Here is a 27,860-nt window from a genome sequence, read left to right on the forward strand (position 1 = left end):
CCTCGACAACAGCAGTCTCTCGGAAGGGTTTCTTGAATACACCAGGGAATAAAGATATAGACGACCCAGTCCGCATACTCCGAAGTTGCCAACCCAGACCAACAGACCAAAATCCAACCCAGGCCAAACTCTACCAATTTTTTTTCAAAGTCATTACTCTACTTTCTTCACAGGAGCCTCCCTGAGAAATCTGACCTCGATCCGCGAATTTTAGACGTGTTTTTACTCCTTGCGCCGTCGGCCACTTTTGGTACCATCTTTCGGTCACGCCGACTACGACGGATTTTTGCGTAATGGGGCATGTAATGCTTTCTCATTATTATACGCTTCACTCCAGGGTATAGTTTTTGGGAATGAATAGCAGACGCAAGAAAATGGATAGGGTAAACTGCTAACATATATTCCACAAAAATTTAAGGTGAAAAAAATTCACCGCGAACACCCAGGACAAATCACAAAGAGAAGAGACAAGCAACGCGCCAGTGCTTGTGTCATCTCTTCTTTTTGGTTTGTCCGGGGTGTTGGCGGTGAATTTTTTTTTAACATTAAGAGACTATGTACCGACTAGTCCCAACCGAAGTTTTACTGATATTCTACAAGAACCCACCATTTCTCTCTGGTCAGCGCACTTGCCTCTGGGCGGAAGCATATCCCTGTAGCACAACAAAATCTTCCCGACGTTCACAACAAGGCTGGCCAGCACCGCTGACGTTTCACGCGTACTGCATATCTGCTAACCACTTTACAGCACGTCAACTCGGCAGGTCCCTGTGACCGTTTATAGACTTGGTGCGCATTTTGAAGTGTGCGCACAACTAGCGCTCTATCTCTTCCATTCTTTCTTTTGCTTCTTCCATCCCCTTCCCCAAGTGCAGGGCAGTAAACCGCACGTGTGTCTGCTTAAGTTCCCGCCTTTCGTTATTTATTTCCCGTTCTCTCTTCTTGAATAGGTCAAGTGCTGCCTAAACTTCTAGGTTCTTGCTAACTTACTTGCACACGAAGCCTACAAGGCGTCAGGAAGGAAACGTTGACGACGACCTCGTTGAATTCTCCGCCAAACAACGGCGGTAAGTCTGGTCTCCTCAGATGCGCCGTGAATCCGGTCCCGTTCACGTGGCGTTCATTCGCTCTCCTTGAGGTAGCCGTAGCCTTCGGGGAAGAAGCACGTCGGTATCACGCTGTCCGTTGACACGTACTTGCAACTGGTGTGGAAGCAGATAGATGGTTGGGCGATGACTGTTAATTTTTCTTATTTCTTCATACTTCAAGGGGCTCTTCTTACCTTGTTCTCAATCATATGGATGTATCCCTCACTACAACTTGAGTTTAGGGTGCTTGGCTGTATTTCCTAATTATGCACGAGCAACTAGCAGAATTGGTTTCCTCGCATTCCCACACAAGGTGCATAACAACCGTACAGCTGTTGTACGCATTCCTATTTCATATTTTGTCAGAAGACTTGCGTGTGCATAGAACTAAACAAAATAGCTTGTATACTCACTATTCTGGTTTACTTAATCTTGGGGTAGAATTCACCACACGAATACAGATCCTGTCTGGCCTCGTTATTGGAAGAATGTTTCCATTTTGCTCACCGGAATCTTTTTCTCCATTTGTCGGTTTCCGCCTTATTCGACTGTGCGTTATAACTACTACATCTTTAGAGTATAGCGTTTACTGTATATTATATCAACACAAATACTATAGCTCCCAAATAGAGAACTTGTAAAAACACAGATTTGTCTATTTACGTAACATTTCACACAAATTACACACTGGCCGGGCATCCTTGTAGGGAAAAAATGCAGCCGACCCAACGAGTTGGAATCTATATACAGCGAAGCTTTGTGTGAGTGCATAAAGAATCGAAACAGGAGTTTGCGTTTATTGAATGTCCGCACAAAGTGCCACGAAAGGCGTTATAAAAGCATTGTGGTAAGCCTAATGCAATTCTGCCGCGGCTGCCGCAGATGCGCGAAGGCGAGCTTCTTGGTTCTTTCTTTTTTTCTCTCCCCTGCATGACCGGCACCACCGCGGATGCGAGGGCCATCTCGTGGTGGTGCAAGGAACCCGGCTCTGTGATAGGTTGGCCTATTCAGCAAGAGAACAGCCAGGCCGCAGCACCCACAGTCATGAAACCCGGCGAGGTACACAAAGAAAAGCTTCGCTTTAAAAAAAAAACATCCCGTTTTATCTTACGCGATAACGGAAAATGACAGTCGCTCGAAGCTCTTCCTCGACTCGACCAAGTGGAGCGCAGGGACGCCTCTCGACTAAAGAAGACGCTGCTTTCCAGCAACGTTCCACGGTAATTCCTACCACGCAAAGATTCTTGAGAATCGATGTTCCTGGTCTCGGCGCAGTATAAATAGTCGTACAAAGGCGCTGCAGGAATCCCATGCCTCTTGTATACCTGTTTTTTTTTTTTTTTTTTTTTTTTGCTTCGTCTTGATTGAGCAACATTCTATGCAACATTCATTTGCACTAAGGCTCCCAAAGCCATATTTCGACAGCTGTTCTTTCTGTCTTATATATATATATATTTGCGCTATGGTCTATATGCGAGCGTATCCATTTTCCCCAAGGCCTATCTGATTGCTCTGTAACATTGTACGTATGAAATCACCTATAGAATGACGAATAATGAGTAATATCCTCCCTCTTACTCTTAAAGAGCAAAGTCCAACCTTAGCAGTTACAGCCATGCCATAAGTGAATGCACTGGACTGTACTGAGAGAGAATAATCATAAATTGAACTGCAATCGAGTTTGGATTGTATGTCCTCATGCCCATGCACGCATGATTTTATTTTTAAAAGGAGTCATTTTGTCACTTTAACGGAGTAAACAAATCTTGCCGCAATATTTTTAAACTTTTTTTTACAGTCTGAGCTATCACTCTCTTCCACACAGTTTAGCAAAAATAGGGCGTATGAGACGTATGTCCCAGCCCTTGTGCGTTTCGCGGACGTGTAAGTCCATCTACATACAGCGCACAAAATACATAGACACAACACAAGGAATGGCACACGCGCACAGCAATGCGTATGTGTGGCATTCTTTCCTTCGTTTCTGGCCTTTTGCGAGTGTTGCAAGAATATCACGACTTGCAAACTCCCGTCAGAAATCCGCCCTAGCAAGCTTGTCCCATATAGATTTTTAGGCTGCATAATATCGCCTTTCATACAGCGACTATATGACCGCATACCGCTCGCAGCGATTGAGATCAGTCAACTTTAACGTATAACTTTACATTAGAAGTATAACATCAATAGAGAGAACACGCACAATTTGGCAAGTGCGCTTCCCCACACATTTCGTTTGACCCACACAAGATGGCAGACGTATGCTTAGAAGCCGAAAGCAGAAGCGCATGAGCTAGTGCCGCTATCCTTGCCAGTGTATCTTCCTTACTACATCCTGGTTGTTTCCAAGCCTACTCTCGGCTGAATCCGTGACCAAGGTGCACCAAGCCATCTTGTGTAGGGCAACCTAATATGTAGTGCAACGTAGCCTACTTCGAATATTTCACATATACCCCCCCCCCCCCGCCTCCCCCATTGTTCCTTGCGCGAATAAAGCTCACTAGCTAACCGTTATTATCTCTCGTGTCAACAGTAAATTTGCCATCACGTCCCGTAATAACCCCTTACCCTCTTCGCAAGCACTGGCCGTAATCAACCGCTCCACCGGCGGGGTCGAGGTTGCAGTCGACGCGCAGCGGAAAGGACCACCGGTAGTAGACCTCGACGTACACCAGCACGGCGCAGCTGGCCAGAACCGTGGCCAAAAGCAGGAGTGATACGAGCGCGCACAGCAACGGTTGACGCATGGAACGCTGCAGGTGACCGGACGAGTGTGACAGCGAAGACTCCTCGGGAATGCTGGCGAGCAGCTCGAGAGAGCTCTCCTGCAGGCCCTTCTTGCCACCGCCCACAGCCAGCTCTGCCCGGGATGTAGGTGAACGTCGCTGACGCCATGGTACTGTATGTGAGCAGATTTTAAAAAAAGGAAAGTGTGAACCAAGTGTCGACGCTAAAAACGACAAGGTCGACATACATGGTTGTTCAAATGGTTCGATGACTAAATGTGGAATCTATGTCTCTATTCAGTCTCTTATTGATGTCTACTATTGACGTAATTCGTATCTTAATCGTATCGTATTTCACGCAAAATCACGATGATGTCCATAGGGTTTCCTTGGCCTTCGTGCAACGTAGAAGACGCACGATGCCAGAAGTCTCGGCAGCCACGTCTTTTTGTTGGCCCACTATCTTCCCCTATAGGCGCCCAAACGCTGCTCCACGTCCTGCGGGTCCTGACGGGCACGATACAAATCACGCATTGTGACGCATGACCTTCGAGATTGGACGGTGCGCTTCGCCTGATTGCGCTAGGCCTTTTTGGGCGAGACAGGCCTCGCGAGCTTCGGCTTTCTTCTCTGCGTTGCTGGAACGTGCTTAACGCGCGTCGGAACTTTCATTGGCCCGTTGAACTTGCGCAGCCTCGGTATACGCTTACGTACCCTTTCGCCAGCGTCGACAGCTGTGTTTCGACGCGGCAACATGTTTCCATTACGAATCCCTCAGGGGCAGTTAATATTATGCCGTTTTCAGCGTGTCAGGCAGCGGCCGGCGAAGTCGGATACGTCACGCCGGAGACGCCAGAAACGTCAGAATGGTCCAAGATTCGTCCCCTGTATTGCTCGGCACGTTGAAAGTGGCCCGCAGCAGTGTGGCGATCAGCTGTTGCCGCAGCGCGTGCATACACGTGCGGGGTCAACGAGCGCTCTTACAGCGACGCTGTTAGCCTCACGTTGGTCGGCACTTTTCGTGGCGTCGTCCGTGCGAAAAAATATGGGCCGATCTCGGAGGGCGTGCAATAGCGGGCCGACCCGCGGCCAAGGTAAAGCAGGCTTCAAGCACTCAGCAAAGTGAAGCAAAAAGTGCATACATCCTTTGGAATCACGCACTACAGCATGCAAAACAGCATTCGTGTCAATAAAGAACAAGCCCAAGACAAGCATGCGAACCGCATAATTGATGAATAGGCGCTCCTGATAACACTGCGAAGCATGTAGGGCTCCCCGCATACGTTTCCCAGTATAGATTACTGTCGCGGAAGCTGCCGCGGCGACGGCAGCTCGCCCATGGGGAGTGACGTTACTAGCCTCTCTGATATGAAAGAAGCAGCCTAGCAGGTGATTTCATTGTTCTTGCAGCACCGCTATGGCTAGGCAATGCACACTTCGAACTCCCGAGGAGCAGTGGGAATACGAGGAGCGGCAAAGGGAAAAAGAAACGGTAATACGGCGTGCTGTCAAAACTCCCGTTACTCCCAGTACCCTAAATTATGATTACTACCATTAATCTAAAGTAATAAAGCATTGCATACCCCCCTCAGCAGTTGTGGTGCTACTTTTCAACAGCTTCGCTGGACGGGTTGGAGAGTCAAATTTTTCGTTTCGCAAAACTAAGCACGCTCTCTTCATTGCACCTCAACTGTAGGCCTGCATGCTGTCGGCCAGCCAAGTTAGCGCACGCTGCACTCCAGTTTAGCAGCTTCAGCGTGAGATAGGAGATGTTTTATTCGCGCGCAGGCAGCGCCAAATCGAACCGAACGCCGCCGGTTTACGCAGACTTCGACAGACGCTAGACTGCATAGGCGTCCACTTTTCGCAGGCCTAAACGAATTGCGCCGCGCATGGCACGCGTCCACGCCATGCTTGAGTATGACTTATAACTCGCCCTTCACACACTTTGAGATACCGCGGCGCGCTAGGGCTTCGTCAAGGCTGGCCACTGAGTAGCGATCAGTAAGGCCGGCGCGGCTGTTTTGGCCTCTGAACGCGCTGAAGGATCACAGCGCGCATGTGCAGTTAAACACGCTTCTCCGACTTACCTCTTGTCCTTCTTAAAGGCCGAGAGCTAAGGACGAGTGCCTCGCACCGTGCGCGGTGGCGCGCGCGCAGTAATGCAACCTATCAATGATGACGATGATGATTTAAGGGTATCCCCTTTCAAACGGGGCCGTGACAAATAGTCACCTAGCCTGCTTGATTTAATCAGTTATGTCATACATGTTTTTTTTCTAGCATTTTTGTATACATTTCAATATTTTATTTTTTTACCCTCAATATCTACCTTGTACCGCTACCTATGACTGTAAGAGATCAAAACAGGTAGTATCAATCTCTTCCCTGCTTTTTTTCACCAATACTCTAAACGTATCTTGCTTATCTCGACGGCCTACCGGTTGATGCTTCCATCCACTTTAAACCCAAGCGCTTCTGGAAGGTGTACGTTACCTACTGTTCTCACGGGGTGAATCCCTTCACATTCCATTAGGATGCGTTGAGTGGTCTCCGGATATTTGCTGTAACATACACATGCCTCATCTAGTTCCGAATATTAGCTCCGGTATGTTTTGGTCCTTGGGCAACCGGCTCGAGCCTTAAACAGCAAGGTACTGCCCTTTGTGTTATCGTAGAGATTTTTTCTTCTAATTGCATTCTTCTCATTCTGGTAAATATCCATGGTCGTTTTGTTTCTATTCTTTGCATCCAATTCACTCTCTCTATTTCTCTCACTTTCTCTCTGATGACTCCTAGTTGTCTATTTACAGCTTGACTTATCCTGTACTTGGTTGCCAACTAGCTTGACCTCTTCCTCCATTCGGTGTCCTCACTTTTCGAACTCGGGCACTCCGGGCCACCTGGTGGAGGGCGCGACAGTTGCGGTCGATGGCACTTGGCAGCGGCATGGCAGAGGGCAGCAGAGACACATAGACTCGCATCCCACCCCATTTACGGCTACTTACAGTTGTTTTTGACAACATCCTTTGTTGCTGACTTTTTTCTATGTTTTCTATGCATGACGAGATATCATTCAATAGCATTGCCATATTCATACGACATCCACTATTCACTTAACCAACCGCTTCTTTCTAGAAGTGTATACAAGGTACTCAGATGTCAGATACTCTAAATCCATCTCAAGTCAGCTAAGAATACCTTGCCTTCAAAAATTACCAGATCTAATATGCATATTGGAATCAACATGAAGCGACGCTTTAGTGAAATGGGTAAAGAAATGCTATACAACTAATGAATATGTATATTATTGTGTTTATTTTCATCCTATGAAGCGTGCAACCACACACACATGGTTTTATTTATGCACCGCAAAGGCCTGAACTTCTACATTGATTGTGTCACATTGGCACATACAATGGAAATATATTTAAGACTGTATACATCTCTTGTTAGAAATGCGCATATTCATTCTGGAGGACAAGCCAAGAATGGGCACAAACCCTTTGTCACATACAGACTGGCTAAAACATAAAAATAGTTTAAATGAAAGAATCCGGTGAATATAATTCGCTGTTATATACAGAGTGTACCACGAAATTTGAGCCAAACATTAAAAGTATGCAACTGCTACGTAACTGGACCGAACCGAGGTAATTTTCTTTGCCTTCGCTTGGAGATACTGAGATTATTTTTGCGTTCTGCCTTAATAGATAATTAGTCTTAAATAATCAACTTCTTAATTATTACAATTTATTAAAAGTGTCGTTGAGAAAATTGTGGAGCAACATGAAAAACTCCCGATACAGCTTTCAGTTGTTCAAGACGTGTTACATAAAAGCGTTTTTCAGAACCTGAAAGAAGCCCACGAATGCGCGCAAAATTGCCGCGCGGCTGGCCACTCGAGGCACTTTGCATGTATTCGCGGGCCTCTTTCAAGCTCGGAAAAACACTTTTATGTAACACGTATTGAACAACAGAAATTTGTATCCCGCGTCTCTCATGTTGCTCTACAATTTTCTCCTTCATTTTCTTAACCTAATTTTAATAATTAAGAAGTCTATTAAATAATAAAGAGTAATTATCTAATTAGGTGGAATGCAAAAAATAATCTCCAAGCGACGGCATACAACATTACCTTGGTTCTGTCAAGCTACGTAGCATTTGCATAACTTTAAAATTTGGTTCAAGTTAAGTGAAACACCCGTATTAGGAGGTAGGTATGCGTTATACGTTCCCATAAGCCCACAATGTGTGCTTAGGTTTTTATTTTTAAAGCAAATCTTCCTTTGCGAACTCCCCGACGTGGCATGTCGTTGTCGTCGTCATGGTCGTCGTTGATCCCCATGTGAAAATGGGACTTGCGATATATGGGACTTGCCCACATGATATATGGATGCATATACGTGTTTCTTATATGGGGCCCCAATATGTTCCAATGGGTTTTTCTATGTTTTTTACAGGGCGTTCGTATTCACATGTAAATATGCTGAACTACCACACAGGATGCCGCTCCATGCGTGTTGCACGATTGGCTGGCACTTGTTAAGTACGTATGGCCATCTACCAGAGACAGACCACAAGACGGGCACAACCGTAAGGTATAGGTAGAAATTTTAGCGATGTCAGAATACCCGCCAACTATAAAAAGTTGGCGGGTAAGCCACAGATTTCGATGCCTACTAGGCCTCCAGAAATTTGTAGATCTAATTGCAGAATGGCGCAGTTGTGTGGTCCACAGACTCCGATGTAAACTACGCCTCCACAAATGTGCATTACGGGTAGTAAAATATTACTCTCATAACGAACATACCGTGTAGCACACAACCTATAGAATACCGACGTTGATGGGCTTTTTACTAAACTAAGAATATTGCACCTCATTCAAAGGCATAAAATGTACTGCCGGCCTTTGCTAATGGCATACAGATAGAACCAAAATTACAATAAAATAAGTATTATTTTCAAGTTCGTGGTAACATTCTTTGTAAGTGTCATTATTTATTTGCGTTGACTAAAGTACACATGTGGCACCCATGACACAAGGGTACAGAGCGATGACGTTGAGGTGGTTAAATTGCTATTGACGCGCAAGGCATTCGCTAACTTGCTAGTAGCGGTAGTTTTCCAGTAGCCACTATACCTATGGGCCGCTTCGAACCAGTCTATTGAACGTGTTATGGCAAGAAGACTGCAAAACAATGCAAGCGATTCAAGAGCTCCCAACCATTACATCGTCAAGACGCATTGTGCGTCTTCTGGACAGAATGCTTCACTTCTGTTCTAAGACGCACGAGTAAAGTTAAAATGCCGAACCTCGCTCACACTATATGAAGCACAGCCTTGTAAATGAAGTGCAGCTTTGGTGCGTAAACTATCAGAGCAACGTTTTGCTATCGCAGGTCATGGCAAAGGGCTGGCTTCCGTCCAACTCCGTGATCTTCCTTAATATAAGAGGTAAACGACTCCACAAGGCTGTGCCGAGAGCCGCTATAAAGCCTCGCGATAGAGTTATCTCGAGAAAGCCGGGTGTTTGCCCTCCTACGACCTAGAGCAGATGCGGCAATGGAAAGCATGCGTATACGTTTAGTGTATAAGAGTAATCACTACACGCATTTGCATCAGTTCTAGCACGCGGCTCTGTCTTAAAGGAGAGTTGGTGACCAATTAGCAAGATGTCCTTATGGAACTCTTCAACAGAACTTCAAAAGCAGGAGCAAAACTGGGAACAGCCGCGGAAGTTGGAACACGATTCAAATACAGGAGCAAAACTGGGGAATAGCCGTGGAAGCAGGAGCACGAAAATTTGCACACAAACAGAGTCACTTTCATAACCTCGTCTTAAAACAGAACACTCCTTGTTAGGCTGATTGTGCATCTTCTAGTGTTTAACCTGCGTACCGCTCGAAATCAACAGCAGGCTGACATGTTCCTAGAAGCAAAAACTAAGCATGTTAATTAAAAGCTTATGTCCGAAATACTGAAACACCTCTTTACAAGCATCGGTCAAAACCTGCTGGAAGAAGCTGAAAAAAAAAACTTGGAGCCCTAAAATCTCCGTTAGAAGTGTCAACAACGTACCTATTTTTAGCTACGGTTTTGAAACAGTCGCCTCAACAGTATGCAAAGTTCCGGTACTGTCGCAGCTAACAACACCGTCATCAACACCTTACGCATAGCTTTCGCGGAAGTAGGTATCAGCCGTGAACGTGTGAGAAAAGAAACGGCAGCTCACCTGTCCAGTTGCGAACTGCGCAATGCTCGAGCACATAGCAGGGGATCGAGATAAGAGGCAGCGAGGTTTTGACGCAAAGCCGCCGCGTGTTATGCTCTTCTGTGAGGTTGCAGATAACGTCCGGCTGCCTGAACTGGGGCTCAAGATCTCTACCTCGACAGAAGCTGCCGTCACTCGTGAAATGAGAGAGAGAAAGAGAGAGAGAGCTGCGACAAAAAATTTGAGAGAGAGATAAAAGAAAGAAGGCTGTGATGGTAACTAAAAAGTGCTTGGTTGGCTATTCTAAACTGGGGGAAGGGAAAATAGGAAAAGAAGGAAGAAAGAGAGAGATAGGAATACGGTGAATGTGTGCACGTGCGTGCCCAGCACCACTCTGTGAAAGGCGCTCGCACAAGCCAGTCGTTTTCAAAAACACCAATGTGCCCTCACTGCCTTCGGGGTCGATGATCGGTGGGCACAGTAGTGTTAGTACTCACAGTGGATGATCACCTAGTCGCGTCAATGCATTGGACAATAGGTGGTCTATGTTCTCCTCGCAGCCGCGGAGATCACATGCTGTACTGCTGCCATTGTCCCCAGTGCTGAATAAGCTTTCGTGAGCACCCAACCTCAACAAACACAGAAGAGATGCCTCGCGTCGGTGCAGTCTAGCTGGCAGGTACGAATTGCAGGGCAGGATTCAGTCTATGCAGTCTACCCTGCAGTGGGGACGGGGGAGCGATACATAGAAAAACTATATATATATATATATATATATATATATTGTGACAACGCTGACATGATTAGCGGCATCAGAGCCAACTGTAGGGGAAGAAGATCACGGATGCGCGATCAGTGGCGCGAGCTGTGAAGCAAGGGACGCGCGAGCTGCGGCTGGGCGCCCTTAGGCGGCCAGTCGAGACTGGAGCCTGCTGGCGTGGACTGCGGGATCGAGTCGTTTCCCACATTGGCGCCCGTAACGTGAGGCCGCGGTGGCATTTCGGGATAGACCATAGTCGTGTGGAAGGCCAACAGCGGCCCGTTCTAAAGCCAGTAGCGACTCCTACCCCGGCCTGGTGTGGGAACATTTCTGCGGTGCGAGCTGCCCCTCTGATGTTAGGTGACGAGCGCTTCAGCCAGCTCCTCCTCCATCGCCATCATCGAGCCTGACGTGGGACCTGGTGGCGGCGTGGTCTCCTATGCGCTGCTGCAGCTCCCGGCGCCGCCAGTTCGAGAAGGGCACCGCCGGCACAAGTGACGTCGTGAGCGCGATGGCGCACCTCAAGAGCGGCTCCGTCCCTCGGCGCTGCAGTGCATGGTGGTTCTACACAGACGGCTCGAGAGGACGTGGTGAGCAGTTTTCAGTGTTCCGGTGAGATATCGGGAGCTCGAGGCCAGTTGCCAACGGCGGCGGCGGCAGCACCGTTAGAGCGACGATCGGGATCATCTGCGATCTTTCCCTCCTGCGACCTGCGTGCTGCGGTGCTGTGTGGTCTCTGTGGTGGCAAGGCATTGAGCGGGAGCGGCTCCTTTCGGCGACCCGCTGCGTGCACTCGTCAGAACGAGGTCGGAGAGGAAAACCAGACCCGGTGTGCGTCAGGCGACTGTTTAGGGCCTTCAGGTTCCTGCAAGACTTCAACTCCGTAGCTTGACCACCTGGTCTGCCCAATCTTCGCAAGGAGTCCATCCTGGAAGCCAGCCAGGTTTAGGGCCTGCGGGTTCCTGGAATACCTTGGTGACTCGGACGTTACCGGCTCCGCCGATCCTCGTTCTCTGCATAAGCAGTCTACAAGGTTCGCCCGCCGGTAGGGGTGGCATGCCGTCACTGCCAGCCACCGTGGGCCGATTCCGTCAACGCCTTCGCAGAAAGAGGGGCAGTGTGGGAACGCTGACATGATTAGCGGCATCAGAGCCGACTGTAGACGAAGAAGATGACGGATGCGCGATCAGTGGCACGAGCTGGGGAGCAAGGGACGCGCGAGCGGCCCCTTGGGCGGCCGGTCGAGACTGGAACCTGCTGGCGTGGACTGCGGGATCGCGTCGTGTGCCACAATATATATATATATATATATATATATATATATATATATATATATATATATATATATATATATATATATACAGTCGTGTGGGATGTTTGGCGAAAAAACGTGTTTTCAGCGTATGGACATGTGGTCGCAGCACAGGCGCATCACATAAATGTAAACTTGGTAGCGGATCGCTTAATTTATTGTCTCCAACCACACGTGGGCCTGTGGCGTTTTGTTGGGCACCTCTGTTTTATATAGATAATTGATGGAAGATGTTTATTTAACTGCAATGGGAACACTGAAAATGCTTTTCAGAAGTCACGGAAGGTAGCATACGAAAAGCCTGGAACGAGCGAAGATACTGCTCCAGGTGAGCAGGCCCGGTCTCAGCTACGGCTCCTTCTGCGCCCCGGGAAAATGAGTGATGTTATTTTTAAATTCGAGCACCGTAAGACGCGAGGAAGGAAAAATCCGGCATGACTGACTCAGCGCGAGTGCCGTAGATGTGAGAAAGTCTGTCCGACGTACTTTTAGCTTCTGGGATTCGCGTGCGTCCGACGTACCCTTAGACACAGAGATAACCAACAAACATACATCGTCGCTCCGCAATGCCGCCATTCCTAGGGACAAACGCATACAAAACGAGCAAAGAAATTTCTCCTCCATAGTACCTAGGCAAAGTCAGACATTCAAGGAGCATATGCCCCCAGGTTTTCTCTCTCGAACCCGCTCGTACTAGCGCCTGCGCGCAAACGGCTGGCGATAGCTGAAATGAGACACTCGTTTATCTACATGGCCAATTTATCGGTTGCTTCCATCGACAAGCTGTCTACTACTTAGCGGTACTTCCACAGAAGGTGCCGGATAGATTGGACGGCTGCCGCGTAACACCATGCCACCATAAATTGGATGCGATTTAAAGAACCCCCGGTGGCTGAAATTTCCGTAAGCTTCTTATGTATTCCTTTATGCCTTCTACGACACCTTCATTAGGGACATTGTACAACATGTCCTGGACGTCAACAAAAAGAAACAACCGTTAGTTACTTGTCCTTCAAGTAGTTGACTAATTCGTTAAAGTTCTGGAGTGGGAATTACGAACTGATTCTTACATAAACCCCAGACTCATGCACGCCATGTATCCAGACATGTACACTTCAAACAGATGCACATTGTGTGGCGAGGTTGCCACACATAATCACATGTTATCGGAATGTCAGGACAAAACAAACAATTCGGGCAGTGCCGACACCTCCGTCTCTTCCACCGCCAGCCTCCGCTCGCATTGGAAGACCACACTGCTCAGCTCGAACCTGACAGTCAACTCTGGGCCGTGCAGCGAGCCGAGGAAGCCGCTTCGAGACAAGGTCTCGGAACCGCGGCGGCTGTCCAGACCCACTAAAAATACGCCGGACTCAAATCTGAATGATTTGATAATAAAGTTTACGTTCTTCTGGAGTAGGAAAGGGTCCGTTGCGTTAAGACTTCTGAGGTGCTTTTGGAGGAATAAAGACAACCAGCTTTCTTTGCCACGTGCCTTAAGAGTATTCCTTACGTGCCTTCCGAGCATTAGTCTTCTTTAGTAAGCGTCTTGACGGTAAAGAATGGGCTAGACCATAACTTGCTATTTCTCTTCACTTGCCTAGCCAGGCCCCACCTCTTCACACAATTTTGATGCCTGGCTGCTCTTAGAGAACCAAGAGGCAAGAGATCCTCGCTCACATCATTTATTTGCTCAAAATTATTCAGTAAGCTTTTTGTCGCTTTTAGCTCATAGGCACATTGAAGCAGTCTTCCTTGCACGAGCTTTCAACCAGGGCACCTGAAGAAAGCATAGAGGCATGCCTCAACGAAGGTACGTATAACGTACCTCGTCGACTGCGGATCCCCCAACCAGGTTCTGACAGCAGTTGCCCTCGAAAACAAAGCAGAACGATGAAGAAGCCAAATGACGGTGGCTTATCGGGATGCCGTACGTTCCTGGCATCTCGCACAAGATAACGAAGATGGCAACAAAATCCAAGTAATGTTTGTGCTTTCGGCGCCCATCAAGCTCAAAGGAATGTGAGCCAAAGTGATCAAAAGCATGCGGATCTCATACACTCTGCGAATCTGTGCAAGCGAAGCTTTCGATGCTGTTTGCTTTGATTGAAGATAATTGTTGTTCTGCTTGTCGCGCCTAGACGTGGTGCTCACCACGCTCCTCGTCTCCCACGGAAGCCACGCGTTGGTGTTGCGCTCCTCACTTCTGGTAGTAGTGCTGGCAACGCTCGTCGTCTTTCATGGCCGCCACGCGTCGTTGCCTTGCCTCCCGTATTCGAGCCAGCATACATTCGTGGTAGCGAAGACGCTCCTATTCGGCGCGACGTTCGGGCCTGGGTGTCCTCGACGCAGAGTGCACGCTTTGAAGCTATTTTGCTGGCACGTGTTTACGTGTTCGTTCTGCATACGTGGCCAGCGCGCTGTGAGACGCCTGCTCCCCGCACTCTCTTCAGGCTATGAACGATTCCAATGTTTATGCTATCACAGCCCAGCACGCGACCTGTACAGCCCAGCTCCTGCATTCACACTTGCGACTATAGGTGAGGTCGCGCGACCAAGTTAGTCGCAAGTAGTGGCAAATGGTGGCTATTCTCGAAAGGCGACTGTTTCGTTCCAGTCGCTCGCTGCTCGATTTTTCAGTCGTGCGACCGCAGTCGCAGAACAGCTCAACCAATCAGATGCGCAAGAACAGGACGTCCGTATACGCCGACGCTTATTTTACGCGGTGATGACATTGCAAGCAGATGTGAACGGCATAACGTGAGACCTTTCGCTTGAGCGACTCGTCGGTCGCAGTTGTCAGTGTGAACATCGTTCGTCTAGAGTAGCTTTCTGGTCGCCAGTCGCAATCGGTCGCGGGACGTCGTCTAGTCGCAAGTCTGAATGGGCCCTTAAGATGCGACGCCTCCACTAGTGGCGCTCCTCGTCACTTCAGCGTTGTGAAACGCCTAAAGAGCTGCCGAGGCGATGTTCCTTCTAGGCAATAGTGGTTAACTTGCGTGCTACGTCAATCCATTTTGTCGCAACACGCGTAAAATTAGAACACCGTACATGGAGCGTAAGCGCCACTCTAAACATCGCTATTACTGTCACTGCATCGATGTTTGGACGAAACTTGTATTATACTGTAGACGGAACTGACAAACTGTATTTTTCTTTAATGCACAGTAAACAAAAACTGAGGATATCATACTGCAGAGGTAACATCGCCTTTCACTCACTCAATGCACATGTAAGTACACACATGCACCCTACAAGTTCATCAAGTCTGGCAGAAGTTCCTGCACATTGTGCGCAATGCTTACATAAGCTGCAGTTTCACGGTAGGACGAGCTATCTAGTAGGGAGAACGAAATTTTATCAAGGCGATCTAGCTGTCCGAAAACTATGCAGACCCAGCAGCCCGAGCATGTTATATTAATGCCCGCTAGTGTTCCTCAATGGTAGAAACTCAATTGCGCTGTGAGACCGTTGATCATTGTTTTATAGATTGTAGAAATACCATATTTTGACTACTCGCTGTAAAAACAAGACTGGTGGCATAAACATCTGGCCATCGAGGAATAATTACGAAGCCGGCAGCTTCAGGGGAACTCCAAAACTACGCAGGCTAAATGATTTCATTTTGCCATTTTATAGTATTAGCTGAACATGAACTTTTATTGACCTGGAAGCTGTATGAGATAGTCGCAAGAGGCGACCCATTTTTTTATTTCGAGATGAACGACTGAATTCTGTGGTTTTATGGGATGCCTTGTACTGTTTTTTTTTTTTTCTGCAAGCGTTTTATGAAGTGAGAGTCTAACATATCGGCACATTCCCATCACTGTCATTGACTTAACATATAATTGGCAGTTTCACCCGAAAGAGGAAGCAGTGACAGCGATAGCAAGGTTTAATATTGCGCTTGAACTTCTCGGACGGTGTTCTAAGCATGCGTGGGTGCGGCTATACGTGTATGCAACATACGCGGGCGCGTCCAAATATCTGGCATCCCTAAAAAGCTTTAACACACCGTGTAGGGCTTGTAATGGCATCGCACAGGCACCACTGCGCTGCCCACAAAGAGGGGCCAGTGACATTACATGAGTTTCAGGTGCTGAGCAATACTATTATTGCGTTTTTGTCAGGAGTGTCCAAGTGGAAGAAAGTGTACATATGTGAAGCGTGAGACGCTGGTCGCACTTATATATATATATATATATATATATATTATGAAGCACTTGGGAAAGTCACCGTTCGCGACTAGCACGATAACGCAGCGAGAGGTAGCACAGCCGATCGAGCACGACACAAGGCCTATCTCTCTCGTCGTTCTCTCTCACAGACACATCCCCACTGCTCCTTATTTCACAGTACAGTTATCTCCCCCGCGAAAAAAGAAGCCGTCCCGGTGACCTAGGGGTAGGACAAGACAGGCGGATCATACATAGTACGGCTTGAGACGCTGGACATGCACAATGTCGCGTCCTCGACGGCGATGATCCAGAGATAGCTCGAGCGGTTCCACGATATCGTTGACTGGAGACGTTTGCTCGATCACGCGGTAGGGGCCCTGGTACTTCGACGCGAGTTTCGGTGACAGTCCAGGGGTAGGGGCTGGAACCCAAAGCCACACTAGCGAGCCAGGAGCATAGGATGCAGGAGCAGGGGAAGTTTCTCGAAGGTGCTTCTGGCGTTGCTGGTCTTCTGAAGTAAAGATACGGGATAGCTTGCGACACTCTTCTGCGTGTGCAGCAGCTTCAGACAAGGTAGTGGTTTCTGTGTTGTCAGGGCGGTACGGAAGGATAGTGTTCATTGTGAAAAAAGGTTCGCGTCCGTACAGGAGAAAGAAGGGCGAAAATCCTGTGGTCGTCTGCGTGGCGGTATTATAAGCGTAAGTCATAAATGGTAGAGCATGGTCCCATTTGGTTTGGTCGGATGCAACGTACCTGGCCAGCATGTCAACAAGAGTTCGATTAAAGCGCTCGGTCATGCCTAGTCATGCCGGTCATATATAGTCAATGAAGGCAATGACATCGAGGAAAGCACAGGGGAAATAAATGTGGACGAGACAGTAATTTGTCGCCGGTGACCAAACATGCCCCATAACGTGCACCTTATTTTAAACAAATATAAACAGGTTGCTTTGCTTGGTTCACCAAGAACGCAAAGATCAACTGCAGACGTCACATGACCATTGGGAATAGGAAATGAACGAGGACCGAGTAATTATTTGCAATGTTTCTAATTAAGTCAGGAACGCGACAATTTTGTAACACATTGCATTTACCGTGGCCTCCATTTCAGGTAGATATAAACCTGGTGTACTTTACAGTTCTGTCGGGACATTGGGAAGCATCGCTGATAGCGACCGTGTGACACTTCATGACACTTGATTAGGAATTTTTTACTAATGCGACATGTTTTGGGCAAGCATTTAATTTCGCACAGGGATTTATCGTACCCTTGCACCCATTTCCGCTAAATTTGAACTTTGCTCTTCTATTTCTGCCAGGGCAACAAGGTAAAATCTGCGCCACTCGTAAAACACCCTCATAACACTCCAGAGCGCTTGCATGCGTAATTTATTGCTAAGGCCCGAAATAACCCACCCACTTTCTACTTTGCCGACCAAACATAAAGAAGTTTATTTCACCGAGAACTCCAGCGCAACCTCATATCACAGATCTTAAAAAACGAGGCAACTGTGGCTGATGATGATGATGAAATAAACTTTATTTTTCGAGACAGTGTTCCCGAGTGTTTGAGCTGTGGATCATTCTAGGTGGGAGGGTCCCTCATTCCAGGAATCCTCTGGCCACGATAGCATCCCGGGCTCGATAAGTATTTTTAACGCTAATATTTAGGCCAGGAACGCCAAAATTTTGGTACGCATGGCAGATAAAATTTCCCATATTTCTACATAATATGAACTTTCTGTAAGGCAGAGTTCTTTCGGGACATTTAGAAACACAGTTGAAAACGGCAGCTTGACGCTTTCGAGAAGTTGTTCAAATATTCTTTTACAAAGGCTTTACGTCTTCTAGACGCCTTTAACATGCGCAGAAACTTGCGATAGCGTTCCCCCATGCTTGCTGAGCTTAATTTTTGTGGCACTTGTGTTACGTCAGGACATCTGGTTAAATCAGTTACCTTTTTTCTGTGACGCGTGCAAATGTTCTGCCGAGGAATCACAGGATACCAAGTACAATATGACATTGGTTCTTCTTATATTATACACTCATGACGTGCAGCCACGTCCTCCCGATTGGCAGCGCCGTCACGTTCCCAATGACGCGCGCATTAGGCCACATCTTTAGTCAGTCAGATGTGGTGTTGGGCTGCTAAGCACGAGGTCGCGGGATCGAATGCCGGCCACGGCGGCCGCATTTCGATGGGGTCGAAATGCAGAAAACACCCGTGGGCTTAGATTTAGGTGCACGTTAAAGCACCCTAGGTGGTCTAAATTATTCCGGAGTCCCCCACTACGAGGTGCCTCATAATCATATGGTGGTTTTGGCACGTAAAACACCATAATTATTAGTCAGCCAGATGACTGGGACGTGACGTCTACAACGACGCACGCACTAGATCCACCTTTAGCAACCAGAACCGCGGAGCCGCCGTGGCGTCGTGGAAGCATGCTCGTCTCGCACCCCGGGAGGCCCGGGTTCGACTCCCACCGGGACCACTGTTTCTTATTTTAATTTATTTGCCAAAAGGATACAAAAATGATGAAAATACATAAGAAGCATCTGGAACCTTACCATCATGCTAAGGATCTAGTTGATAAGGATCAAATTTTCCTTCACCCGACCAGCCAGTATTCCGTCGGGCAGGTTATGAGTAACCTTGCGTACACCAAGGTTACTCATAACCTGCCCTTTCATTTTGTGCAACATATACAAGGTGACTTGTAAAGTTCACCTAGGACACCGGATAATCCGAGCACAATCCTCGTATTACGCAAGGAAATAATGAAACAAACGAGTGTTCAATAAATATTTTTAGCCCTTCTGTTCAAGCCAGTAGCATTAACTTTTTGCCACACAGTATACTAAGCACTCGCCCTATTTTTACTGTATTTGACGTTTATGTCTTGCGCAGTTCTTTCATGAACCTGGTAAACATTGCGGATAACGGCAGTATGACACACTAGAACGCTTAAATCAGTTACTTTCTGTAAAGACTAGAAATAACCTACACATGTTAAACATAGCCTTCGTCACTCACAGCATGCTTCCTACTTTAGTGAAATATAAACCCCGGGGCTTACATAGTTCACCGAGCAGATCAAGCAAAAAGCTACTGCATGACTTGTATACCGCAAGAACAATTGTGTGTAGACGAGTATTTAGTAAATATTTTCAAAGCACATAATCACCCTACACACTTCAAATTTTCGGTACACTCCCCGAAAAAGTGGCCCTTATTCTCTTAAAGTATTAAATTTCTGCCGTGTTCGGTCCTCTCAAACAACCGGAGAAACTTTTGAAGTGTTTCATAAAACACCTCCAAACGGCCCAAAAACAAGGATTTACGAATTTTCATTGAAACCCTAATTGACAAACGTACTTCCCAATTTCCCTGCATATTTCCTCTAGCATTCGCCAAGCTTTCACAAATATTATATCACTCAAATATGTCGCTTTTCTTTCTTCTTTTCTTTTACAACCCTGAAAACTGCCACATAAAGTTTTAGAGTGCTTAATCTAGTCGCATTAAAAGCACCACTGTAAAAGCAAGGGACATGCCCACTTGCGCGCTGCAATCGCAGTGCTCTCACGCGTGCCGTTATAAGTGAACAGTTGCCTTTTGCCTAGGCACCACGAAAATGATTTGGTGGTGCCTATAAATGAATAAATAGAGATGTCCTAGAAAGCAAACAACAGTTTTATTGTAACACTAGAATACACGCCTGATCGTGCTGCCAATGGTATTTGCCTCAAGGACATAGCAAGGTGCCACCTGCTGGAATCTATCCGTGACATAGCAAGTGACGTCGCGTGAAACCGGCTGCGAACTGTTCGGCATCTCCAGTGGTTCACCTACGGTTAATTCCGGGTGTTGGCGTATTCTAAGCGTTGTACGTGCGGCGTTTTCGCTGCAAAACAACCTACCGCATAGATCCCAGTCTGATGTGTAGGTGTCTTTAGCGAGCGAGCAACCTAATGCTTTCATATTGGTTATTTAGTTCACATGACCTTTTACAAAACTAGCTATGCGCATTTCTGCCACAATAACAGTACTGTTCAGAGCATTCGTCGCGGGGATAGATAGATAGATAGATAGATAGATAGATAGATAGATAGATAGATAGATAGATAGATAGATAGATAGATAGATAGATAGATAGATAGATAGATAGATAGATAGATAGATAGATAGATAGATAGATAGATAGATAAACTTTATTACAAAGATAGAGTTTTGTCTTGTCCCGAAGGGGCATCCCTAATGGTCGGGGCCCCTAGTCCAGGGCTCCGCTGGCTCTTGCCATCTTCTCTGCTCTCTGAATCAGCTTGAGCTGAACGTCGTGGGCCGAGCTGGACAGCAGTGCCTCCCATTTCTCCCTCGTGGTGTTCGTGTCATGGTGTTCTATGTTGTGTAGCGTGCACTGCGACGTAATGTGGTATAGGGTTGGTGTGGCCCCACACCACAGGCATTCGTCCCTGTAGTCTGTGGGGTGCATGCGATGTAATTTGTGTAGGTTCGTGTAAGTGCCTGTCTGGAGCCTACGCCAGGCAGCGGCATCCTCTGTCTTTAGTTTTCGAGGGATGGGGGGGAGAGATATCGCAAGCGACTCCCTCTGTGTTAGTTCAGGATTGCTGAATACTCGGGGTCAACTAGGTTAGGGTCATCTGCAGTCGGCGTGATGAGTGCTCGGTTATTTGCAAGTTCTCGAGCTGCTCTCTCGGCATACAGGTTACTCGTGATGGCAGCGCGGCCCGGTATCCAAATGATGGTTTGGATGGTGTTGTCGTCAGTGTCCTCCTTGCGTATTTGGGCTAGGACTTGTGCCGCAGGTCTTGCGATTCTTCCCTGTAGGAAGTTGCGGCAGGCCTGCTGGGAATCCGTGAGGGTCGTCAGTAGTTTGTTTGCTTGTTGGCCTTCGCGGATGGCTAACGCAATGGCCAGCTCTTCGGCTTCCGTGATCGTGCAGGGGCGGGTCGATGCACTGGAGGTGACGTGGCCTCGGCGGTCGCAGACCACTGCCCTTTTTCTTCGTTCCGTACATAGCGGCGACCGTAAAACGGGCCGTGGTATGGAACCTGAATGTTTTCTCTATGTACTGGGCCCTCGCTTTCCTCCTTCCGGAGTGTAGGTTAGGGTCCATGTAACGTGGTATTGGAACAATGTGATACCTGTCCGGGACGTGACGAGGTATCGTGCAGGTTTCTTGGGTTCGTATTGTTGCGGCTTTGAAGCCCAAGGTTTGTAGTACCTGTCCGCCCGTGTGAGTCCGCGCAAGTCTCTGTTGTTGTGAGACGTGAAGGGCTTCTTTGACTTCGCTGATGGTGTTGTGTAACCCCAGCGCCAACAATTTCTCAGTCGATGTACTCATCGGCAGGCGGAGAGCGGTCTTGAAAGCCATCCTCAAGAGCGTGTCGGCCTGTTTCGTCTCGGATTGTGTGAGATGGTAGTAGGGCAGGCTGTATGTGATTCTGCTCACCACCAGGCTTTTGACCAGTCGGAGCGTGTCCCCTTCCTTCAAGCCTTTATTCTTGGATGTTACAGGGGATATCATGCGTGATATCGCCTTGACACTGGTTTTGAGGAGCGTAAGGGTGTGGGTAGCACGCTCCTTAGACTGCAGTCACACGCCCAGCACCCTGAGCAATGACGTTTCTGGTATGAGGCCCCCGTTGAGGTGTACCTCTAGTTTTCGTGTTGGGTCTGTGGGGACTGTGTGGTTACCCCGGCCTCGCCAGACTCGTATGAGTTCAGATTTCTCGGGCGAGCATTGTAGTTCCCGTTGGCTGACGTATTCTTGGATGAGGTCAGCCGCAGTTTGCAGCCGTTCTTCTTTTTAAATAAGGGACGCTGTTGTGGTCCGGAGTGTTATGTCGTCTGCGTAGAAGGCGTGGCGGAGGCCTTCTACGTCCTGCAAGTTTCTTGCGAGGCCGATCATGGCGACATTGAAGAGCGTGGGTGAGATGGGTGCTCCTTGTGGTGTGCCCTTGAGGAGAGTGTGGCTGGCCAATTACGCCTGAAATACTGCTGGACGATGATGTATCACCGGTATGTTATAATACGTGGAACTTCAACTGTTTATATTTTTGTCTCCTGAATAGGGCGCTTCCGCCCTGTGTGCGCACGCAAGTCGCATGCAAGTCGCATGCATCTCTGCGCAAGGTATTTTGACTGATGTCGAAACAAGGTGAGCATGCTACATACAAGCTCTATGTGCATCGCTTGCCCAACACTTCATCCTCATCATCACCATCATTATCAGCCTGTTTTTATGTCCACTGCAGAATGAAGGTTCTCCAGTTAACCTGCCTCCAATTACCCCTGTCATGGGCTAGCTGATTCCAACTTGCACCTGCAAAATTCCTAATTTTATCGCCGCACCTGACTTCATGCCGTCCTCGACTGCGCTTCCCTTCTCTTGTTATCCATTCTGTAACTCTAATGGTCCACCCGTTATCCATCCTACGCATTACATGGCCTACCCAGTTCCATTTTTTCCGCCTAATGTCAACTAGAATATCGGCTATCCCCGTTTGTTCTCTGATCCACACCGCTCTCTTCTTGTCTCTTAACATTAGGCCTAACATTTTTCGTTCTATCGCTCTTCGTTCGGTCCTTAACTTGTTCTCAAGCTTCTTTGTTAACCAACAAGTTTCTGCCCCATATGTTAGCACCGGTAAAATGCAATGGTTGTACAATTTTATTTTCAACGACACTGGTAAGATCAGATCACAGTCAGGATTTGGTAATGCCTGTCGTGTGCAAAGTAAGCTATTATTATTCTTCTGTAAATTATATTGCTATGACCAGGGCCCCCTGTGAGTAATTGTCCTAGATAAGCATATTCCTTTACAGACTCTAGAGGCTGACTGGTGATCCTGAATTCATGTTTCCTTGCCAGGCTATTGAACATTATTTTTGTCTTCTGCATATTAATCTTCAACCCAGCTCTTACACTTTCTCGGTTAAGGTCCTTAACCATTTGTTGTAATTTGTCCCCGTTGTTTCTGAATAGGAGAATGTCACTGCAAATCGAAGCTTGTTGAGATATTCGCCATTGATCCTCCCTCCTAAGCCTTCCAAGTCTAATAGCCTGAATACTTATTCTAAGCATGCAATGAATAGCGTTGGAGACATAGTTGGAGACATAGTGTCTCCTTTCCTGACCCCTGTAGAATCTTTATAGATATTTCCCAAGATATTCATGTATTCTTTTTATGCTCCTCCATTACGCAAAGCCTCCATGACTGCTAGTATCTCTACTGAATCAAATGCATTTTCATAATCTATGAAAGCGTTATGGAGAGGTTGATTGTACTCCGCATATTTCTCAATTACCTGACTGATGACATAGACGCAATCTGTTATAGAATATCCCTTCCGGAACCAGCTTTTTCGCTTGGTTGATTGAAGTGGTGTTGCCCTGGTTTAATCGGAAATAATCTTGGTGGATATTTTATGCAGTACTGAATGCAAGCAATTGGGTGTATGATTCTTAAATTTAACTTCTTCCTTCTTAGGGATTAGTATAATGTTGGAATTCCTCCATCTTTCTACTACACTTGAAGTCGTGAGGCATTGCGTATAAAGGCTGGACTCTTACTATCACCGTATTATTTAGTTTTCAGTGACTTTATCAGCCAAGCACCTCGCACCCGCTTCTTTTTCGGATACACGTTAAAACTCACACGGGTTTGGTAGAATACGTCCGGCACTGCGGCACCGAGCAACAAACTACGCTGTAACGGTGGGCGACTAAACTGTCGCATTGAGATTGAAGGACGTTATCTGCAACCCTACAATCAAGGCTTCAGCCGCCCAGCCAGCGAGCTGCGTTGGCGGCGACAAAGGCGCGAATGCGAGTCACGTGATGCCACTTTCTGCGTCATAGCGATAGCAGCGCCGGTCTCTCCAGGGGTGGCCTGGAGGTCAATGCTGCCGCCATCATGCGACCACTGCGGTTGTGTTTGCCTTCAATTTCCTAGATACATTTATTTCGTGTTCACGTAACTTACACCAGAGCGTATGACGAGCGATAAATTTAAGGCCCTCGCAAGGATGCCTGAAGATAATGCGCGTATTCTTGTTTCTTATCAGCTCGTCAATGGCATTCGGTCGCGATAACGTTCTGTCAACAACGTAAAGTGGTCAGTTTTCACGCAGACTTGAGCCGGAAGCAAGCCTGGGCATCACCCGGCAAAGCGATGCTCGGTGTTTCGTCAAAGCGTTGAGACATTGCCTTGGGTACTCTTTGCGAAAGTCATAACGCGTATGTGGACTGTGAGGGCTGGATGCGATAGCTAGAGGTCTCAGAGGCGCATGGCGAAGCAATTGAGGAACATTGGACTATTTATTACATCTATAGAAGTCAATGCATGAGTGTGGCGCTGCGGCGACGGCTGACAGAACTAATGAACGAAGTGCGCTCAAGGGGCCTCGCTAGGACCGGGTTTGTCGAGGCTGCCAACTCCTGAAGTAGCGCTGATAATGTGCTCGTCTAAGCTCTCACAATACATCCACGATATCTGGGCGCGTACTTTATAGTCGCCAGCTCACGATAAAATGCGCAGTTTCAGGAAGAAGTAGCTTTACAGAACATCATAGAGTTTGCCGACATTTTTACGTGCCCTACATTTTTTTTGTGTCATCATAATCTGACATCGGTCTTTCGCGTTCACTCGGCTCCTTACACTGTGCATAAACGGTTGCCAGAGCATACTACTTTAATCCAAGCTCTCTGCCCTCATTTATATTAGTTGTTGCCCTCTCGTCACGTGCACTTGGGGGTCCCAAAACGCCATCGATTGTACCCATACATATTAAACTGTACTCATGTGTTCTGCTGTTGAGAGATGTATTGAGACAGTGATTCATAGCTTTTATTCCGTTTACAAGCTTTTACGATTTCCAACAGACCGGCATATAGTCCCATATAATCCGACGGCAAGCTTTCCAAAATAGCTGGTCTGTCCTGCAGATAAATTGTAGGGTGTGTCAGACAATATAAAAGGCTGAGCCGAAGTTCATATTTTCTAGACAGACAGTCGCGGTATAGCATATCAACTTTCACGACTCCAATGAAGTGTTTGGCATAGTGCAGTTTGACGACAAGGATCACCATTTCTCGTCGTACCGGCGAAACTTCTTTCCCTAGAAAGCACATGCTGAGAGGACACCCTCCGACCACTCGGTTTTTGTCCAGTTAGCTCCCCGTAAAGTGCGAACGCAGTCATTTGAGAAAGAAGCAGGCAAGCGAAAATAAAAGTGCTGGCCTTTACTGCGTAAGAATGCTGCTGTTACAGTAAATGCGTTCACAGCCGGAGGAGTTGCTGAAGTCGGGTGTATTTTTTTTTCGTTGTTTTTGATTTCTGTAAGGAAATGCCGTATAACTTCCCATATAAGTTTTTGGATTACGAAAACGGGGAAAAATCTAAATTATTTTCTAAGCCTTAACACGCAGCATGGACTCAGGACTGCGCTAAAACACAGAATACAATGCTCGTTTGAAACCTTCATGCGCAGGGAGCACGCTCTTTGTTCTTCACTGCAAGGCTTTCTTGAAATCTTTTTGACGAGCGGACATTTTTAATAAGCGTCCAGCATTTCTTGTCGAGACTTTGTGGTGGTTCTGCATTTTATTTATTTTTTTCGTTGTCTGAAGGTCATGTTTTTGGATATTAACATTATTTAAATGTGAGCTTCTTAAGCTACGTGTTGGCACTGCACAATGTAGCCCAAACAACAGCTATGGACTCTGACAAATGTGTTTAGAGACCATAGAGCTTAAAATAGCTCTTTTTCTTTTATTCTTAGACACGATAGTTAACAAAGTGCAGGTTGAAACCTCCCATGTGCAGGTGGAAGTTACGCTTGCTCAAGCTTCTTTCTAGTCTTTATGAGTGACATGGCACGGAATATTTGTACTCAAGAAGTCCCGGCAACTCTGCCGCTACTCACGGAACATAAAGGCTCATTCATAAAAATGCATGCTCGTATGCCCGCTTTTTTGTCTACTTGAATGGCATCTGTAACATTTCCTGCCGAATGATCAGGTTTTACAGAGCTAACAAAGTTCGTTATTTTAGCTGCAGGGTGTAGTCTTCTTCAGGACTGAGGGTTCACTGATAAACACGGCGTAACATAGAAATTAGGCTTTACACAAATATCAGCGAACATCAGTCGTCATGAGCAGTGATAGCTCACGACGCACACATGCTGGTGCGCGCCACGGCTGCAGAGCTTCATCATCACAAGCCACGTGCGCGTGTCAAAGGAAGAAAAGAAAAGAAAAAAGAAGAAAGGTCAGGTCTAAGTAACTCAAAGAAAACAACGTGGAAGCGGCAAATTTCATGGTCCGTTTTGAGTGCACACACCGTCCCATGCACGACCCCTTATGACGCGATTCCTCGCGTGCCACTTCAAATGTTTTATGCAAGAGATTCTTGGCAGAATCGCTTGCATCTTCAAAAATCGTACCTTCTTCAGTTAAACTAATACTTTACGACCAAAGCTTGAACACGCTGTTTTTGTGTGGGATCCTATGCATGCAAAATTAATTACTGCCTTGGAACATGTTCTGAATAACTTAACTCGTTTCATTCTCTCCAACTACAATCGCACTGCTAGTATAACAGCCATGAAAGCCAGCCTCTTCCTTCCGTCTCTGGCAGCACGTCTAAAAGTTAGCCGCTTGAATTTCTTTCATAACATATACTACCATACCGTTCATCACGACATATTTATTCTATCACCGCAATATATGTCCCATCGTATTGATCATCGCCATAAGGTAGGTATTCCATTGTGTAAAACGAAAACATTTTCTGAGTCCTTCCTTCCGCGCACAGCAATCGAGTGGAACCACCTTCCTGCTGACGTTGTATCAATCATTGAAAACCAACGTTTTCCCGAAGCACTAACCACCATTACTTAAATAGATGCGTGTTTGAAATTGTTATCATTATTCACTGTATCTTGCTGCTATATTTGATTTTATTTTTCCCAGTCCCCTCTGTTATGCCTTTGTCCTTGAGGGTAAATAAATAAAAAAATAAAACAACATCAGAATATTACTCTGAACAAAATGTTCAAGAATTGTGCGTGAGCGCACCGCATCTTGGGCTTTTTTAATCACAAGGGCGCTTCTCTGGAAGGCGGCTCAGCTTCGACGGAGATGAACATTACGGAATGCACGAACTTATCACCGATACAAAGCGGCCGAGCCAGCTGCTGGCGCCTTCCCAACCGGCCATACAGTTATTGCGCAATTAGGAGGCTATCAGTGTAGCACTATCAATGCTGCCCTTTCACTTAAATCCCCGTCTCTTCCGTCAGCGATCACCGCCCAGCCGTCGAGGGGACAGCGCAGCCCGCCACTTGAACGTCCACTCACTCTCTTGGTGGGTCGCTATCCTCAGTTGGTACTCGTGTGCTTCCATGTGTGAGTACCGCGTGAGCGCTTTTCGTTGTGTTTGGCGGTTGTGTGCGAAGCGAACGAAGATTGCGAATATCCCCTTTTTGTTAACGGTGCACGAGTGGGCCTCTGTGCGTCATTCCCATTTAAAGAGATTCGCGGTCTCTTCAGTGG

At 47.1% G+C, this 27,860-nt stretch overlaps 2 protein-coding genes across 2 annotated transcripts in view; both read right to left on the minus strand.

Moving 5' to 3' along the window:
• The window catches only part of LOC119444686 (maltase-glucoamylase-like), a 113,903-nt gene extending 112,731 nt beyond the window's left edge, over window positions 1-1,172 (minus strand). Inside the window, exon 1 of the mRNA XM_049663542.1 lies at window positions 991-1,172. The gene's annotated coding sequence lies outside the window, so the exon portion shown is untranslated. The remainder of the gene's footprint in view (window positions 1-990) is intronic.
• Window positions 1,063-27,722, minus strand: LOC125943951 (uncharacterized). The gene is made up of 3 exons (XM_049663547.1): window positions 27,666-27,722; window positions 3,654-3,984; window positions 1,063-1,202 (listed from the first exon to the last, which is right to left on the minus strand). The coding sequence occupies exons 1-3, from the start codon at window positions 27,709-27,711 to the stop codon at window positions 1,121-1,123; spliced, it is 459 nt and encodes a 152-aa protein (XP_049519504.1). The 5' UTR covers window positions 27,712-27,722; the 3' UTR covers window positions 1,063-1,120.
• Between the last annotated feature and the right edge of the window lie 138 nt (window positions 27,723-27,860).

This window comes from Dermacentor silvarum, chromosome 3 (assembly GCF_013339745.2).
Source record: "Dermacentor silvarum isolate Dsil-2018 chromosome 3, BIME_Dsil_1.4, whole genome shotgun sequence".
Classification (NCBI taxonomy): Eukaryota; Metazoa; Arthropoda; class Arachnida; order Ixodida; family Ixodidae; genus Dermacentor; species Dermacentor silvarum.